Below are 15,704 nucleotides of genomic sequence, written 5' to 3'. Positions count from 1 at the left end.
TATCTCTATTATATTAACAGCACTTCAATGCCAGTGTTCACCACATGTCTGCTAATTAATTTTATTGTTATTTGAATTTCTATGGGATGTATTGTTCTTACATTTTTCAAGTGCTTATGTGCCTATCTTGAAAATTGTGTAATACTTTACCTAAACTTTTCCTTTCCAAATCCCGTCTTAGTTTTCGATTTAATTTGCAAAGTGTGTTGACCTCAAGTGCTCTTCCACCTTGAAAAAATATTAACTATTATAAATATGCAGCAGAAGCGGAGTGCTCGTATAAACAAAATTCTCTAGAGATATTATCAAAGATTAGTACAGCATACTGGTTAAACCCATGAGAGAAAGAGCCAGATGTCTGGATTTAAATCCCAGCTCCTCCACTTAATATCTGGATTTGGATTAGCTATTATTTCCCCCATTTTTCTGATTAAAAATAATGAGATATAAGGAAGTTAATATCAGTACTGATGTTACAGGGTTGTCACGGATATTAAAGGCTTCTGGCATATAGCAACTTTTCAATACACATTGATCATCATTAGAGAAGCTCTGAGTCTCAAAGAAAACTAAAAAAAAACCTTCAGTGTTACGTGTAATGTAACTGTGTACTCTGCAACAGAGTAATGCCACCAGCTTAAGCACTACTTAGCTTCTCAGCCCTTCACTAATATAATAAAACAGAGTTCATTCCAACATGTAAATTTTTGAATAAATGGGGTTCATTCCAACATGTACATTTTTGAAGTACAAAAGGTAAGGCTCGCTGAGAGATTATTCATTGGCAAAGCCATTCGTACCAGTTTACTGAATCTTACCAGTAGAAGTAATTTACAAATGGGTGGCTGTAAAGAAACTAATATATGTTGGTCACTAACTCTATGCTCTGCTAAGTACTTTAAATATAATCATTGAATTTTTCCAAACACGTTTATTTCGGTAGAGATCACTGTGCACACTATACAGATAAAGTAAGGCTTAGATGGATTATGTCACTTACACAAACAGAAAGCACATTTGCAGCCAAATAATATGAGATTCTATTTTCAACTCAAATAAAAACTTTATTTTATCTGAACACAGGTGTAGGCATATGGTCAGGGCTAAACACCCCCTCGCCCCAATGTACAACGGCATTAAAAATATCTATTTTGTCAGGAGCTCAATAAGTGTAGGCAAATGTGCATTGGAAAACCAACTTCAACAATGCTAGTTTGGGATTCACAGTCAAAATCAGACAGGCTCACATGCCACTCTTTATGTGGTATTGCTATAAAAATGAATTCTCATCAAGTTCTGAAATTCACAGTAGAATATAAAAGACCTGTGTCTCCAGCTTCCAAGTAAGATATTTCTAAAATAATTTGGCTGCCATTTGGGCAAATATATATGTGTGTTTTGTCTTGACAGCTTGTCAACTGGCAGACAGTTCTTGAACATCACATTCATTTCAATTTAATATTGGTAAATTTCTCAATTACAATTTTTATTCTTCACTTTCTGCACAATGAAATCCCTAGTCCTTGCTGGCATTCCTCAGGGCGTACAGGTGCAAGTGCTGGCATTTCTGCAGTAGCAAAGGAAGAAAAATGAAAGAACTAAGGAGGGGAGGGAAGAGACAGGCTTAGAGAGAACAGTGGTAATGGGGAGAGAAAGGAGATAGTAGCTGACCTTCATCCTGATATTCACCTTCATGAGAAATGAAGGGAATAATTCACAGTTGACAATAAAATAGTGCAGCTGCCTCTGCTTCCTTTAACCAGAGAGGCTGGAGTCAAACAGAAACCAGACACCCAATGCATAAAATCAATACATGAGGAAAGGTCCAAAGGTAACGTGGAAAGTAGATTAATAAAAATAATTCTAAAAACCACAACAACCGACTTTGAACACTTACTTACTTTATGGCATATCTTTACCTTGTATTTTATCATGCGATTCTCACACAATGAGAGCAAGATGGAAATTATTATCTTTGCATTGTAGCTCAGGAAAATAAGCAGTAATTTAACCTCCCTGAACTTCAAAGTCAACCAGATAATAAGGGATGGAACCAGGATTCAAAACTCCATCTATCTAACTTCAAAAACCACACTTGCAATTGTAGCACAAACCACAGGTTTTTGGAAGAGATGTCACAAGATACATATTTAAAAAAAATAACTGTGTATATGTTAGAATAGTTTATTTCCTTTACTCTCTACTTTCTTATCAAGAAAAATATTTTAATAGAGGGAAAATGCATATATATATATATACTTACAGGTAGATATTTATACACTGCATTAGGTAGCTAATAATATCTTTAATATCCTTTTCTTAGCTGAATGACCTTGAAGTCTGCAGAAGTTTTTGGGGTTTTCTTTCTCAACATATTTATCAGGTACATGACTCATATTACACAGAAATGGAAACCTCTGACACATTTACAATAAATGGATATAGATTTGGTCACTATGATGCAGAAATCACAGTGATGAGATGAAAATAATACTTCACTGTGTTCTGTCTCTATTGTAGGTATCAATAGTCCTTTAAAGCCATTTTACTCTAATCTGGATTTAAAAAAAAAAAAAAAAGATGAATTAGGGAAATTCTCTGCCCTTAAAGCGTTGATCAAAGAAAAGGGGGGAGAAAAAGAAAGAAAAGGGTAGTGTTTCTCAGTTCCTGTCTGCATGTCAGGTTCTCAAGGGACTATAAACATGGAGGTGCTTTTGCTCATTTATGGGTTTCTTTTGGTGGTGATGATGATGGTAGAAAGGCAACTGCCTGCTCCAAAGCCATAGAAGTTTCCCTAGAAAAAGTATCATTTCCACCAGATGTAGAAGAGCAACTGAATTTTGATAAGAAGGAAAAACAAGGGGACGCCAAGGGGGCTCAGCAGTTGAGCGTCCGCCTTCGGCTCAGGGCATGACTCCAGGGTCCCAGGATCGAGTCCCACATCGGGCTCCCTGCATGGAGCCTGCTTCTCCCTTTCTCCCTCTGCCTGTGTCTCTGCCTCTTTCTGTGTGTCTCATGAATAAATTAAAAAAAAAAAAAAAGTAGTATTCCTTGCAGAAGAAATAGGCAAAGCGGAGACCCGGCAGGAGATATACATGGGTAACACACGAAGACCTAAGATCAGTCCTCCTTAGCTGCTGCAGTGGATATTTTTACCAAAGTTATACTGTAAGTAAAACGAGAAGAAATTAAATGAAGCCAGGTTATTTACCTAATGCTGGCCTTCAACTTAGACGTCTACTTGTGTTTTTTATTTGCCTCATCATTTCAGCTGCTTCAAATTTCTGTGACTTTGCTGCACGGCATGTATTCTTGTAGTTTGTCTTCAATGCAATTTGAAACAAACTAGGGTACATGCTATACAAATAGGAATGACTCTTGTGGTCTTTTTTTTGTTATTATTATTTTTTCTCTTGTGGTCTTATACTCTGAACTTTGGATCCTGCCTATTTTTGTCCCATAAGGAAGAGCCCTAAAACCCCTCCTCTCATGTAGTATAAAGTCTGGGAACAGGGTTTTCCCAGACCAACGCCAGGGGTTGAGGAATAGATAAGTATATCCACAAAAGGAAAAAAGAAAGGGAGAAAATCATGTTTTGAAATATCCACTGCCAGAAAAAAGTTCATTTAAGAAGTCTCTGGCAACTGTGATTTCCTAATTCACTCCTGACTTGACCCACCAGCTCAATCCAATATCTGGCTGACTACAGATCTAGACCGTTTTCTATTTCTCTATGCACTGCATCTGCATGTGAATATACACAAACAAATAATTAAACATCAAGCAAATATCAATAGGATTAGTCTGGCATGTTGGAACAAATCTTGATAAATCCATCTCAGTAACAATACTCAAACTCCACGTCTATGAGAGGAATACAAATTCAGCCTATTGAGGTACTGTCGTTGTAAGGAGACATATTTTAATAAAAACTGCTTCGTCAGTTCCTATTACTAAGGGACTAAAGCTATTGAGCTGTGGAACTTAGGCCAAAAAAGGGGATTTGGAAATGCAAATTAGAGATAAGACGGTAATAAATGTCTTTTATTCAGCAACACACCAGCCCTGATGCCAGGAGCTATTTTAAAGATGACTCTTAATAGTTCTGTGAAATTGGAAGCATACTTACCCAAAATGGACATCTCTGGCACAGTGGCATGATAGGGTCCATTAAGAAACTCCGGCGCATTGTCGTTGATGTCTTGAACTTTGATAATAAATTCAGAAGGAGGCTCCAGAGGCTTGTTCGTCTCCCAATCCACGGCCTGGGCTGTGAGAGTATACTCAGCCTTTTCCTCCCGGTCAAGTCTTTTTATAGCATGGATATCTCCTGTTATATCATTTATTTGAAATATTGTCCCAGCTCCATCGCCTGATAGGATATACTTGATCTTTTTGCTCCCGGGATCCAGGTCTGTGTGCAGCTAAAAGGAAAAGTGACACGGGTTAGCAATGGAGCAATTTGCAAAGTTACTTTTTAACTATCTCCTGTTTGAATATCAAGCTGGATCTTTCTACATTCATCCTAACTTCATCAATCTCCGCTAAGAGTAACTGCACAAAGAGTTTTTACTCTGTGTGCACATCAATCAAAACAAAATATAATGAAATTTATACAAATCAGTTAAAACAGGCCTAAGAAGTACTCTGACTTATTTGGTGTAAACTAACGTGCATTTAGATTGATAAAAAGATCAAGAGGAAAACACAAAAATGTATGAATTATTTTCCATTTATTAATACATTTTTTTAAAGTTCTTCTTAGCTACCTTTGATGGATCACACTCTGTGCACCAAGAACTAAGGGGTTTGCTTCCCTTATATGATAATTCTCTTAGTTTTTCCAAAAGTTGATGAGCTACAGTAGTTCACATGAAACATGAGAAAAGTGAGGCTTGACAAGGCGCATAATAACCTCTGCAAAGTTCGTATCTGATGGAATCAAGTGCAGTAGACCCAGAATTCAACTCAGATCTATGTGTTACATTTGCATAAATAAATAAATAAATAAATGCTCAATCTGATGCATATTAAGATAATATGTTCTCTAGTACCTTCTTTTCTTTGATTTGTACAATTCTTCTGTCCAGGAAATTTATTTCCATTTCACAAAGAGCACCGAGGCCAAAAAACAGGGATCCCCTTGGAAAATCCAAACTTTGTCGCAGAAACACAGACTCATCTCAGGTTGGGGTGTCACCAGCTAGACCCCAAGACCTGACCTTTACTGCTTACCTGCTTGTATCCACTGACCTTTGTTCCACATCTTTGCTGAAGTTCTCTTTCCAGCTTATCTCTTAGCTCGGGCAATAGACCCTATGGGCATAACATCCCATGATGGAAACTGAAACTCTCTCAAATGGTAAGAACTGCCTGGAGGAAGCTTCCGGAGGCCCAGACCACCCAGCCCAGTGTGAACTAAATCCCTGACACACACCTGAGAAGATGGACCATGAAGTGACCCACGGAGTGACTGACAGTTACCTTTATCTTATTATAATAGTAAAATCTCCTCCCCAGGGGGAGCACAAGCCTCATTTACATGACATACACATATCCGCCTAACCCTGTTTCTTTATGTCTGCCTCTACATCCAGTGACAAGGCTCCCCTTTCGAAATATTCATCCTAACCCTAAATAAAAGGAACCTAGTCACCCTTGCTCGACAAGTCACGGCTTCCGTTACTCCCCAGGGTCTCCTTACCTGCCACAAATAAAGGTGCCTTGGGCAACACCACCACCTGGTGCAGTGTCTGTCTGTGCCTCACCAAGCACCGAACTCATGTTAGTTCAGTTATAAGGGCAACAAAAATCTACTAAACTCCTACTCTACCTGAAACATTTGGTAAGTACTAGGGAAAACTGAATCCCTGCTTTAAAATTTTCAGTTTACCCTCAAGAGGGAGACAGGAGTGTTCTGACACATAGTTCATCTTCTCTATGCTCTGTTGACTCCTGTTTAAAAACCAAAATAAAACTACATATATATATATTATATACATAATATATTAATATATATATATATATAGCTTGCATTTTCAGAAGAAAAAAATCATTGAACTAGGCTGTGAAATAGTACCTACATGCACATATTTTTGGTATATATATATATATATATATATATATATACACACACACACATTATATATTTGGTATATATATTATATTTATATATAATATATATATGAATGCTGAAATGTTTCAACTTTTTTTATTTAATAAACCTTGTAGCCACATTAAAATGGTCTGAAATCCATAGCATTAGAGTCATGGCAACCCGCTAAACTTTCTCATGCAACTAAAACCTTATGAGGGTGGGGGTTGTTCATTTCCCATTGTAAAATAAGTGTTTTAAACGTCCTGCACTGCTAATGAAATGACTTTCTATATGTCCAAGAAGTCTCCAGTGGAATAATATGCACTACTTTACATTTCATGGGGATGCACCAAAAGAAAAAAAAAAGTATAACATTTTTAGTTGCTGTTTGTACCAACTTTGAATTGCATGTTTAACAACAACAAAATATATATATACATAAATATATATATATTTTTTGCTTATCAAAATACTTTATTTTAGGAGAGCCTCAAAAAAAGACCCTCCACACTAAACAGACACTCAACAACACCCTCAGCCTTTTTTTTTTAATTTTCTGTATTTTTTTTTCCTTTTTAAATCAAGTAAAACAATCTGATGCTTAAAATAAAAGACAGGAGATATTTCCCAATCAGACTTCAGTCAAGAATATATATCTTTTTTTTTTTTTTTTTTTTTTAACACTGGGGTAGGGCAGGGGTGGGGAGGAGGCTGCTCAGGACCATGTGGCGCTCCCGGCCGAGAAGGAGCGCATGTGGAGGACAGGACTCAGGACCAGTCACTGCACCATATAATTTTGAATTTCAAATACTTGTTCCTTTATTTTTTATTTTTTTTTTTTTTTACTTTTTTTTTTTTACTTTTTTTTTTACTTGTTCCTTTAAAAAAAAAATGCTGTGTGGAAAGAAACTCCTAGAAACTTAAAAGACATTGTGTTCTCCTGGGATCACTTTTATTCAGAACAGGCTCTATTGCTTTCTTCGCCAATTTAAATTGTATTTAGCGCTTCAATAAATGAAAAGAAAAGAATATAAAAAAAGACATAAAATAGCAACAAAGAATCCAAATGCATCTAGATCTCCTACTTTACTTTTGAATATTTTAAAAAGTTAAAGCCTAAGATTACATCAAATATTTATTGAATCTCCAAATGTATCCCTTTCATTTATTGTATTAAATTTATTAACAAGAGCAAATATTGAAATGCCACTTTATCTTAATGAATGTGGGATTATAATTCATTAATGTGATATTAATCCTAATTTATGATCATTTTAATTTATGTGCATTTTAACATTTCCATTAGCATTTTTATTAAAAAAAGAAAATTTGAATAATATATCCTTCAAAGAGGTTTCCATCCACATACAAGGCAATCCTGAGACATGGAGTACTGGTATGCGTCAACTCTTGTGCACACCATTTTAGCTATGAAAACTCAAGTCATTCAAAATGGTGTTATCATCATTTATGTTCAAACTTATTTGGGTCATAATTTTCTTCATTTATCATAGCCTCTGATAAGTAAGTTGCATACGGTCTTAAGTTAGGTTTTGATGGTCTCTTGTGTTTAAAAGTAACAGAAGGGGAAGGGAAGAGCATAGATTTCTAAAACAGTAAAACAAAGCTAATATTAAAAAAAACAAAGCTAATATTTATGTCTCTATATGAAATGGAGAGATGAATGCATTTATTTGAACTTCAGTTACTTTGTCTATAATTTAGGGATAAAGCATCTATTCTGCAGATTCAATTTTGTAATCTGAGATAATATTTGAGAAATAGTGAAAAAGGAATGGACGAAGTAAGCGTACAATAACTAAAACTATTTTTATGTCATACTCAACCATGTGCAGCTCTCTGAAAACCTTGCAGCAAGCCTAGCTGCAACTCCAGTGAAAGCAAGTTTCCCAAGACTCTCTTGAAAAAATGGTAAAAACAAAACAAAAACCAAACCAAAGAAAACCCTTAGTAAACACTGTATGTTCCTTCTTTCCTCCAGAAATTCATTTTTTAGCAAATCTGAGTAAAATCCAGATCCCTCGGCTAATGGTATTCTTGAAACAGAAAATTGTGTTTCTGTATTTATTTGGTTCATCTTATTGCTTGTATCACACACACACACACACACACACACACACATTCTGGCATATGGTTATTCAAGTAACCAATTTGACATTACAAATAAAAGACTTGTGAGTATGCAAAAATAACAATTTACGGGCAGCAAATAAATACTCATAAGACTCCAGGTCTGGACTTCAAAAGGACTCGAGGTACATGAAGACAAGCTGTTTTCTTTGTTGTTCATCACATATGTCTGTCAGAACCCGCTCACTTCAATGCAACTCCACTGTTCCCATCAATTTATCCTCCTCAAGACCCTCTCTGTGAGATCATGGTGCACAAGATATCCCAAATGTTTCACATATTGTGCATCATCTGGAAGTGCAAAAACCACCTCTCCCAGGGGTTGCTCCTGCAAGAAAGAATGGGCAGGATAAGGGACACCTGCAAATTCTCCTTGACAGGTAGGGCTTGTTGACCTGGCTGTGGTACAGAAAGATCTCAGCCACTCATTTACTACATATGAACAGAAGATGTTTACACACAACACAGGTATGGTCGCTGCTCTCAAAGGCCCATATGTTAGTGGGAGATACATGCAAACAGAAAATTTAGGGTAAGCAGACTTATTAATTACTCATCATTATTCTCTGATAAACATTTTACAGGTATAAATGCGGTGCTATCCTCATGGCAAACTGGAGAGCATTTCTCTGTTTCGCCAAGGAAATGACTGTGATTCAGAGATTTTTAGGGAACTTTTCCGCAGAAGGCACTATCAGCGAGTGGCAATCTTCACAGCATAAGCTTTAGAGTCAATTTCCTGGATTCAAATGCATGCTCTAAAGGCTATGATATGGAGGCCTATAACAGCATACAGAAATTTTACTTAACTCAGAAAAGGCCTCCCCAAGGAAGTAATGATTAAAACTTCAGATCTCAAAAAAGGGAGAGAACGCAAGCCAGCCACAGGTAATGGCACAGATAAAGATCCAGGGAAAAGACAGGGCCCACTACGTTAGAGGAAGTAAAGATGATTTAATATGGCTAGAGCACTGAGTTAAGGAGAGAAAATGTGGCAAAAAAATAAGAATAGAAAGTAAGGCAGGGGCCTGATTTTATGGAGTCCTAAAAACAAGAGATGGAGTCTAGATTTGACTGTAACAGTAGGAAGAGTCCCTAGATACAAGGCTTCGGTTAGGAGCCTGACGCTGTCATGGTTTTGTCTTAGTGACCTCACAGAGGCTGGTGTGTGCCTATAAGCAAAGGTCTTGCAGGCAAAAGAGAGAGGAGAGGAGGTCACGGAGAACGCTTACACAGCAACGCACAAAGCACCTTGATTTCGGTTCTCAAGTTCTGATGCCCATAGCCTGTCACATCCACAACCAGACCAAACTGCCCCACTGGCCCCTCCCCGCAGGCAGTGTTGGGGTGCAAGGGTGATCTTGGTCTCCCCCATGATATCTTCCATCTCAGGGACCATAACGGAACCACTGCACAATCCAGCTGAACTCTGAGTATCAGTATAATTACAACCTCACCATCCTCCATATATTTGCATAATACCCCCCCCCCATTAAAAGGAGTTTAGACTCTGAAAGTCAAGAAAAGAATCACTTGCATTTGCATTGTCCTTTGGATTCCCACTGCTCAGTAAGGCATCTGTCAGACTGTCGAAGCTCAAAAAGGTTTTGTGGAATAAAGTAAATGTGACGGCAAGGGAGAAAATATCTATTTCCAAAACAATGATTTAAAGAACAGAGAAAGGAATTTAGAAAAATCAGGCCCAGTGACCTAAACTCTAATCTGCTCTAAACCCAAAGCCCTGGACTTCCCTAAATATGTGTGCAACCCTAGCATCCAGCATAAGATCCAGAACACGGCACATGGGAATGCTGACCGAAGGATGGTGGACGGATGGGTACTGGCCACGTGCTACGTGGATAACAGATAATAAGCATCCAAAACCCAGAAATCACCATTCTCAGAACAAGGGCCCCCCATGCCCCGCGGTCTTCAATGTCACCTGTGTTTCTTTTGTGGCTGTCAATAAGCAGTTCAGAGGACTTTTCAACTTTCTCACACAGGACCCCTGAGGACACTGAAGTTCTCCTGGGACAAGGGAGTCTAGAAAAGATAAATTCTTCTCTTAGTGCCTATTTGAATGCCAGAGAATGATTTAATTACCACTCTGCCACCTTCCCCTCTAGAGCGATGACGGATGACATCCGGTGAACTGCAGGGAAATTACTCATCACTTCTTCATCAACTGAAAATCGGTCAGCTCTGGCACCGGAGCTTAATTGGAAGGTCTGGTCTCTCCAGAAGGACATCCTGGAAGAGAGTCTCATTTCCGCTCTTGCCCTCGAGAAGTATCCAGGTTGCTCGCTAAGAAAGAATCCTCATCACTCGGAACCCGAAGGGGTTAACAGGGATCAGTGAAGCATAAAACTGTCACTTACTGGTCCCTGTTTTTCCGGAGTCTGCTCACCTCTGGAGAAGAGAGCAAGCTTAGCGCTCTTGGGTCGAATTACACCTCAGCATATATTCCCCGTATCTAGTATGTGCGTGTCAAGGAGAAACTGAGCTACGGCTGTGAGCCTATCCGCGAGCAGACCGACACTCTCATCCTGGGTCACAACCCTTCAATAGCAAAGATGACATCAGGGACTTCGACACAATCTAAGTTTTTGGCCTAAGTCTCCAAAATGATAAGAATGCAGGACTTCAATCAAAATAAAAGACATATTTAGGCTGCTGGGAGGTTGCAAAGGCAGGTGAAGAGAAAGAGCAAAAGGCCATAGGTTCTTTTCATATTTCTGAGCCGCTCTCCACCAATTAGGAGCAGGGATTAAAGTTAGGTAATGGGTGGAATAGCACCCCAACATTTCATAAAATGAAGCTGGGAATATGCAGTTACTTTTGTGATCATACACTTTAAGGAAACAAGCATTCAGGGAAATAATAGTTCTCCAAGGAATTCTCATATAAACCAACTTACCATTAAGTTTGTCTTAAGAGGTAAAAAATGCCAAAGAAGAAATAGCCCCTGATTAAATAGAACACAGCATCCCACACTGAAAATGATTCCTGCCTCACAAAAATGCTATTTTTCCTAAAGCACCTGTATCTGTATCTTCAACATGTGTTCTCTGCATTCTCTGTCAGTTGCTGGTGTGAGCAATGAACAGCTTGACCTGGCCATGGGGACCGGTGTCCAGAGGAACAGAAAATTGGAAGCAAGGCCAAATGAACTCCTTTTTGGCTGCCGGGACCTAAAAATACAGTCAGAAAAGGAAATGTGTTGCCTACACTACTCATTTGAATAGACCTAGATGGTAGAAAGACAGATATTTCCACAAGGGAAGGACCTATATATATAATATTCAACACTATGCCCAGCAACAAGCATCATCCTTGGCACAAAGTAAACGTTCATTGAAGTCTATTTATTTTCTTTTATTTTTTTGTCTGCACAAGACCTATCTTAACATCCTGCACCTTGGCAACGGCTTTACGTTGAGGAGGGGCTCATCTGATTTTCTCAAGCACATATAATCAATAATGACAGATCCAACTGCAACCTAGTAAATCGGGTTGCAGAGCACATACACTTTAGCAAGATTCTAGAGAGATCCTCAGGAGTGCATGGGTAGTTAGGTGGGGACCTTCCATTTTCCTAGCTGGAAGGAGGCAGAGTGGGAAAGCCTCCCTGGTTTGTTCCTGAATGACAATATTTAATATATATATTTACAAGTCATGTGTATGAAACTATACAGTACAGGCACATTTTATGAACTAACTTGTAAGTCTGAAATGGAATAGACAAAGACACAGAAAGGAAGGCTGCTCCACAAAATGGGAATGCAAAAGGAGCATATTAACAGGAGGCTGACAGGCTGTTTGCCAAGAGACTTCCCAAGCCAACATTCATGACCTTGGCGAATTTGCTATCTTCAGTCTGGACTTCACAGGTTTGGAGACATGATGTGTCAGCCCCAGAGCAAATCCATATCTCTTTGCCAAACCCTAATGAAGAAAGTTCCCATTTTTTTAGAGCAACGTATTGATGATAAATAGCATTTCAAATATTTAAGCTATCATGTTGAGCAAAATTTCTCTTTATAGAAAGACCCACACACAAGTGGAGTCAAATTATCTGTGCTGATAGCATTCAGAGAAAGGAGAATTAGACGGATTAATTGTGTAACGATGTCATACAAAAACTAGCTTATTAAGTATGTTCATCTTCCAAAAATGGTCTAAAAATGCTCTAAGCAGGCTGGACTTTTATATTCTCAGATTTTCTCTTTGCCTCTAAGTACTGTGTTGGAGGTCCAACAATTAACCAAGCAATCATAAGAAAAAAACTAAACCAAACAATGGACTGACTCCCTTCTTCCCTTCTGTTAGATACATTTTTTTTTCTAATATATTCTGATAACAGCCTGGTGACTATATTAAATCTTTGAAGCTTGGAAATCAATATGTTTCTGTAAGGCAACCAAAGATTTATGGAGTAGTAGTCCAGATTATGGAATCTAGAATGAGGGGCCGATAAGGAACAGAACTAGGTTAGAAAAAGCTATAAGAGGGATCCCTGGGTGGTGCAGCGGTTTGGCGCCTGCCTTTGGCCCAGGGCGCGATCCTGGAGACCTGGGATCGAATCCCACATCAGGCTCCCGGTGCATGGAGCCTGCTTCTCCCTCCACCTGTGTCTCTGCCTCTCTCTCTCTCTCTGTGACTATCATAAATAAAAAAAAAAAAAAAAAAAAGCTATAAGATACTTAGGAATTTACTTAACCATCCCCAAAACTCAGTTTTCTTATCTGAAAAGGGCTTTAATTATAGTTTTAGTGCCCTGCTTGTAGGTTTTTGTAATGACTAAAATGTGACAAAAATAATGCTGATAAAGGCATGATATCTTCTAGGAATTAGAATATTAAAATAAAAATTCTTGTGAAGATGGAATTTTGGAATCATAATGATAGGTGGTCCCCAACCTAGAAATGCTTTCCAGGAAAAAATATACCTAACTTCATATTCTGAGTCAGAATTCAACATACAACATTGATTTATAGTAAAAATAACAATGTCACCTCTTGAGTTAAATAATCTGGGCACAATGAGATCTGAGCTAACACTCTTCCATTGGGTAAGGCACTTGATAATCACTTTTTTTTTAATACTTATCCACTCATTTAATAAACAAAAATAGTAGATACATATGGAAGTTATTTTTTCCAGTTTTATTGAGGTATAATTAACAAATAAAAATAAAGGGCACATCATTTAAATTTGTTACCTGATAATTGTAAGCCTAGAAGTAGGGGGGCAGTAGTCGATGTGCTTTGGGTCATTGAATAAATGCTAGTGTTGGCAAGAGTGTGGGTGAATTGTCACAGTGGACCAATTACTAAAACTAGATTTAGGTGCACAATGAGTGGATGGATGGATGAGTGGCTGAATTGCTGATAAGATAATTAAGGAAAGGAGGATGAGTAGCTACATGGTTTTATTGGAGAATTCATGAATAAAGGAAATAACAGAATAAGGAACTGGCTGACTGAATAAGATTCTAAGCCATCCCTATTCAGATTCCAATACACAGTAAATACTATGAATCAATGGATGAATGAACAGATGGACTTGTTAGTGAGTGGGCGGGCTAAAAGGACCACAGAGTTTCTCACTGAAAGATTGATTTTGGAAAAACATAACAAATTATTCTCTCTCAGATTACTAGTCCCTGTCTCAAACTAAACAAGTCATAGTCTTTGGAAGTTCAACTACAGATTGTAAGAGATTCTTGTATGAAGATTCTTGGCACACACATGATTTTCAACAATTAGCAAATCACTCTTCACAAATCTCCTGGGAAAACCTATCTACCTCAATTAGAAAGATGGATGGGGACGCCCGGGTGGCTACATCAGTTAAGTGTCTGACTCTTGATTTTAGTTCACATCATGAACTCATGGTCCTGAGATCAAGCCCTGAATCAGGCTCTGCACCGAGCTTGGAGTCTGCTTGAGATTTTCTCTCCCTCTGCCACTCCCCACTCCCCTCACTCATGCTCTCTCTTCTCTCTCTCTCTCTCTCTCTCTTTCTCTCTCTCTCTCTCTCTCACACACACACACACACACAAAAAAGTAATAAAATATTTTTAAAAGGATGGTGGATGGATATAGAGATATGGAAGGGGGAAATTTTGTGCCAAATCAATATACAATGTGATAATACACAATACAAGCAAGATGAGTAAGAGTAAAAAAGAAATGAAACAAACAAAAACATGATTATTAGTCATATAAAACAAGCAAACAAGCGGATTCTAAACAGATATGGATATTTAAAACATCCATGTTTTCAAATGTTACATGTTTTCAAAAGGTCAATTTACAGTGGAACGTTCAGTTGTACTGTGAAAAAGGAGGAAAACGTTAAGAGAACGTTGTGTCAGTGTTCTTTATGTTTCAAAAGAACTTGATTAACCAGAGAAGTAAGAGGAGTCAAAAATATGAGTTAGATTTCTGATGTGCTAATCACAATTACTTGCTAAACAGGATGTATCTTGTTATCCAAATAACTGACAAGAGCACAGTGGGAAAGAACACAGTGGATAACCAAATGACAGTCATCTCCTCTCTCCAAAATTCTATATTTATAAAGAGACTGGGATAATCAAAATGCTGTGACCTTGAAAGAACATTGCATTTGAAGTTTAAAAAGAACTACATGAACCTAGAGTTTAGTCTGGGTCATAAAATAGGGTGTGACATTGGCAAATCATCTTTTTTTCTGGATCAAAATGCCTAATAATAACTTAGCTGTGTTACCCGGTATTACCCCTTGAGCTTTGCAAACTGTCTCATTCAAAGTCTTGTAAGAAAGCAGAGGGTCATGATCAAAGCTCAGATTTAACAGAAATAATCATAATTTCAAGTTTGATCCATGACTACTCAGTGGGTGGATGAATGGGTTGATGGCTGGATGAGTGAATGGATAAATGTGTTGATAAGAGAATTAAGGGGAGAAAGGTGGGTAGATAAATGGTTTATTTGACAATGTATAGGTGCATGAAAGAGTGGATGAGAGGACTGCTAACTGGACAGATTCCCAAATACCCTTCCTTTCAGACAGAAGAGAATCAAAAGACCTAAAGTACAACTATAGAAGCTCCCCATTATCCCAGTTTCCCTTTCCATGGTTTGTTACTTTTCTTTTTAAGATTTTATTTATTTATCCATGAAAGACACAGAGAGAGAGAAAGAGAGGCAGAGACATAAACAGAGGGGGAAGCAGGCTCCATGCAGGGAGCCCAAAGTGGGACTTGACTTGACCCCAGAATCGTTACCTGAGCTGAAGGCAGACGCTCAACCACTGAGCCACCCAGGTGCCCCTGGTTTGTTACCTTTAGTCAACTTCAGTCCTGAAGCACATGATCCTCCTCGGAACTATCATCAGACTGTCAGCAGTAGCCTAGAACTACATCACAGTGCCTATACCATTCATTCCACTTTGTGTAGGCATTTTATCA

At 38.1% G+C, this 15,704-nt stretch overlaps 1 protein-coding gene across 3 annotated transcripts in view; it reads right to left on the bottom strand.

The window, feature by feature from the left end:
* CDH8 (cadherin 8) overlaps positions 1-15,704 on the bottom strand; it is a 362,680-nt gene that overhangs the window by 237,797 nt on the left and 109,179 nt on the right. For all 3 annotated transcript variants that reach the window (XM_041772883.1, XM_041772882.1, XM_041772884.1), the window contains one exon: positions 4,130-4,424. In XM_041772883.1, the coding sequence (XP_041628817.1) occupies positions 4,130-4,424 (295 nt within the window). The remainder of the gene's footprint in view (positions 1-4,129; positions 4,425-15,704) is intronic.

The sequence above is a fragment of the Vulpes lagopus genome, chromosome 10, assembly GCF_018345385.1.
Source record: "Vulpes lagopus strain Blue_001 chromosome 10, ASM1834538v1, whole genome shotgun sequence".
Classification (NCBI taxonomy): Eukaryota; Metazoa; Chordata; class Mammalia; order Carnivora; family Canidae; genus Vulpes; species Vulpes lagopus.
This window is presented reverse-complemented; position numbering and strand designations above follow the sequence as displayed.